Genomic DNA, 4182 nt, shown 5'->3' with positions numbered 1-4182 from the left:
GATAAAATCATTTCATGAATTGAAATATTTTAAGAGATTAATTATCTTACTATATATGAAAAAAGAAATATCATTGTAATATTAATAACAAGATAAATTAAAAAAATTTAAAATTAATAAATGATACTCCTAGCAAAATACAAAATAAAATAATTCTCTATTTATTTCAAAACTATTAGCCCTTATATATTCATAGCAAATGATTGTAGTTTAGTAGAATACATTCAAAATAATTTTGAGTTACTAATATTTTATATTGTACCTTTTTTTTTCAAATATAAATAAATACATTTTTAATTCTATAATGCAGAAGGTGTATTCATAATTGTAAGATTAAAAATAAACATAGCACTCCACATTTCCTTTGCTTCCCATCAACGGCTCAAACAATGTTTTCTTGGCTCAGCCCAATTGGCTTATACGGCGGCTTTGTCCGCCGGAGTCTGACCGGCGCCGGCCTAGCTTGTCAAACCATAGAAATTGACGATGAAACGACTATTCACTTTTGGGGTCCAAAATCATCAAAAACAAAACCATCACTTATCTTAATCCACGGATTTGGTCCTCACGGCGTTTGGCAATGGCGTCAACAGATTTCATTCTTCTCTAACGATTACGATTTATACATTCCTAGCCTCGTCTTTTTCGGCCGTTCTACAACCAAATCTCCCCACAGGTCAGAGGTTTTTCAAGCAAATTGCGTGGTAAAGCTACTAGAAAAACTCGGTATTGAAAAGTGTTCGATAATTGGGACTAGTTATGGTGGATTTGTTGCCTATCACATGGCTAAAATGTTGCCGGAAAGGGTAGAAAAGGTAATTATAGCAAGTTCGGCGGTTAATATTAAGAAAATAGATAACGATGGACTATTGAAAAGAGCTAAAGTTGAGAAGATCGAGGATTTGATGTTGCCGGCGACGGTGACCCAGCTCCGGGTATCGATTACGGCGTCTACTAACCGGAGTGTGCCATATCTGCCGGATTTCTTCCTCAATGATTTTATCAACGTGAGTTTACTTTGTTACTCATCCCTTGATCTACTTCCATGCAATTGATTGAATCTCAAAATTTTAAATTTTAAATAATAAGTTTGATTTAGAAATATTTAAAATAGGACAATAAATGTTTAAAGAAAATAATAATAATTCTAATTTCTAGCTACCATCTAAACTCTGTTGCTATGGGTTTCGAGCTTCTTTCCCAATTAAAATTTGAATTTAAATATTTGTGCCAAGAGATTTGCTTGAAAATATTAGTATTTACATTTGATATTAAAAAATATTTCTTTCGTTTCATAAAGAATAATGTCTTTTATTTTTAGTGCATTTGAAAAAATAATTTTTTTTATTAATTTTAATTTTTCACGTGATATATTTATAGCTATAAAATCAAAAAATAATTTTATTTATTTAACCTAACTTTAATTTAGGACCATAAAATACAAAAATCTTCTTTATAAAACTAATATTTTTTAAACTCCATTTTTCAAATCATTCTTTTATAAAACTAAGGAAGTAATATTTTTTTAATTTTTTAATTGCGCGTTTAATTAACTCTTGAAAAAGATTAAGTGGTAAATATTTTGATTTTTGGGATAGTGGGAGCAGGGTCAAAATAAGAGGTAAGTGATAAAGTGAACCAATAACTTCTGTCTTAAATAAGATATTTTATGTGTATATATATTTAAAATTAATATGATATTTTCTGTTTGTAGTTCTAAATACCATATTTCCTCACTGGATTGAATTCTATCTTTCTTTCTTTCCTTTTCCAACTTTGTTTCGTTTCTCCTTGGGTCAAAATAATAATGAAAGAATACTAATCCAAGAGTTTGGTTAGCATTTTTTTCTTTTGCGTAGCAGTTTTACATTTAATAGTAGGATATGTTTATTTGGAAGGTCGGTATTTTGTTGTTTTCATCAAAGTAAGACGTTTGAATATAAATAAATATCTAAATATTTAAGATGTGCATTAAAATTAAAATATCTAAATATAAATACACATTTAAATGTGTATTTATATTTAATGTCTAACATATATTCTAGCTTTTGATAACTTTAATTTAATTCTCTAACTTTTAAACCTTTAGTGTCACTCATACTTTGTTATATGTGTCACTTTCACAAATTATACAAACAATTGTTCTATACAATGGTTCTTGCTGGCCAAGTGATGACAAACCGTTAAATGACACAAAGTTTTCTATGTGGAGAACTTGAAAAGTAGTTTTAAGTGCAATATTGTAATCAAAGACAAAGATTTCCATTGGAAGAGCGTTGATTTCTAGAATAAGGACTTGTACAAAATTTATATCAATGTTGTTCAGCTTGCTTTCATCACCACAACTAGTTATTAAGGATGGTATTCTATTATGCACTACTCAACATATTCTTTAGGTGCCAATGTTTGGAGACACTATTATGACTTCACATCAGAAAGATTTGGCAAGGCTCTTAGACCTAATCATGTAACTTGAAACCAAAAGAGTGAGTTTATCGGGCTCACACCATTTGTGTTAGCCTAGACTATCAACTACAAACACCACATTTGTTACTGGGCATGAGTTTATGGTCTTACCATATGGTCAAAGGGTTTGAGGAGTGTTCTACTTGTACTAGAGAAAGGTGAATAAGTTTTCAAACAGTAAATGTCGCCCCACATATTAAAAGGTTAAGGACATGGTTTTAGTGAAGTTTAACCTATATAAGACAATTTAAGATAAGAACCAAAATTTTGTACGAGGGAACGTTACCAAGGTGGGAAAGATTTCATATAAACTAGAATTAGCACCTCCTCTTAAGGTTCGTTCCATCTTTCATGCTAGTATGCTCCAGCCACACCATGAAAACAAAGATGATCCTAACCAAAGTCAAATATGTTGGGCACTAGTTACCATCACCACATTGCATGATTAGGAGATTGCGTCTATTATTGACTACTAGGCTAAGAGAAAACAAGGGCATAAAGCCATTGTCATGTTTCCTATTCACTAAAAAGGTCAATCATAAGTGGGAGCGATATAAACACTTTTGGCAATTCAAAGACAAGATATGAGAATTAATGCACATTATCATGGTCATTTCATCATCATGTAGGGGATAGTGTGATGATCTATCACATCGTCACGCCTCTTAAGTGCCCATATGGAAAATTTACAAAGGAAGAAGACTAGGTTTTAGTGGAATATTCTAGAGACGAGGAGATTTTTCTTCAAAGTCTTGAAAATTCCATGGATATGCATGGAAGTCATTGGATTATTGTGTCTGTGTAGAGAAAACTAGAATATATGAATTGTACACAATTTATATTAGCTCAAGACTTAGATGATTTGCTTCAAAATTTCCTTAATGATCATGTATTGCACCCAAGAATGTGACCTAGGCACTCAAGAGTGTGGCCTAATCGTCAAATGAAGTGGTTGAGATCTATGAGGTCAATGGTTCAAATTTCAATAGAGACAAAAATATTAAGTGATTCTTTCCATGTGTCCTGGCCTTGGAAACAGAGTATCTTGATACCTACTGTTGGTGGAAGATAGTAGATATTCCGTGAAATCAGTTGAGATGCGCAAAAATTAACATGGACGCTACTGTCCTAAAAAACAATTAGCCTCAAGTGAGTAGTATAAATAGATTAACATTCAGTTGTAAAGGTAACATGCAAATCTTCTAAGTTTTGAGCGATATTAAAACATATCTTGACAATTCTCTTATGTCTTTCTTTAATTCAGCATTTCCTTGGTAATCTAATATTAAAAAAGCTTACTCAACCTTGCTAGATCATGAAAAATTTGAGTTAGTTGTCGGTGTCACTCAATGCGTTTAGTGGTAGTTTAAGTATCTGACACAAATTCATCCAATTTTTTTCTTACATTGTTAAAAGCCAGGTCCATTATATCATATAATAAATAACTCCAGAAAAAAAACTACTCAGCTTTTCATAAATTTCCAATTGAGACGAATAAAATTTTCTAGTCTTCTCCAATTTTTTTCTTCTACTCAAAACTGATGTTGGGATAAAGAATTAGGAGCTCTATCATTTTTGTTGCCAACTAGATCTTTGGCTTCATCAAGCGTATCTATATATATATATATATAGTAGTAGATAAGTGAAAGACAAAATATCATGGACAAATACAATTTGGACTCTAATCATGAACTCTTGTTACAATAGAACTGCAAT

At 31.3% G+C, this 4182-nt stretch overlaps 1 protein-coding gene across 2 annotated transcripts in view; it reads left to right on the top strand.

Annotated features, from left to right (window-relative positions):
- The first annotated feature begins 287 nt into the window (after positions 1 to 287).
- LOC107027157 (epoxide hydrolase 4-like) overlaps positions 288 to 4182 on the top strand; it is a 29772-nt gene continuing 25877 nt past the window's right edge. The window contains exon 1 of one of the 2 annotated variants that reach the window (XM_015228338.2): positions 288 to 1007. In XM_015228338.2, coding sequence (XP_015083824.1) covers positions 390 to 1007 — 618 coding nt within the window. In that variant the 5' untranslated portion in view covers positions 288 to 389. The remainder of the gene's footprint in view (positions 1008 to 4182) is intronic. The other variant, XM_015228337.2, reaches the window with a different exon arrangement.

The sequence above is a fragment of the Solanum pennellii genome, chromosome 8, assembly GCF_001406875.1.
Source record: "Solanum pennellii chromosome 8, SPENNV200".
Taxonomy (NCBI): Eukaryota; Viridiplantae; Streptophyta; class Magnoliopsida; order Solanales; family Solanaceae; genus Solanum; species Solanum pennellii.
Note: the sequence above shows the minus strand (reverse complement) of the source record. Positions and strands in the feature narration are given on the sequence as shown.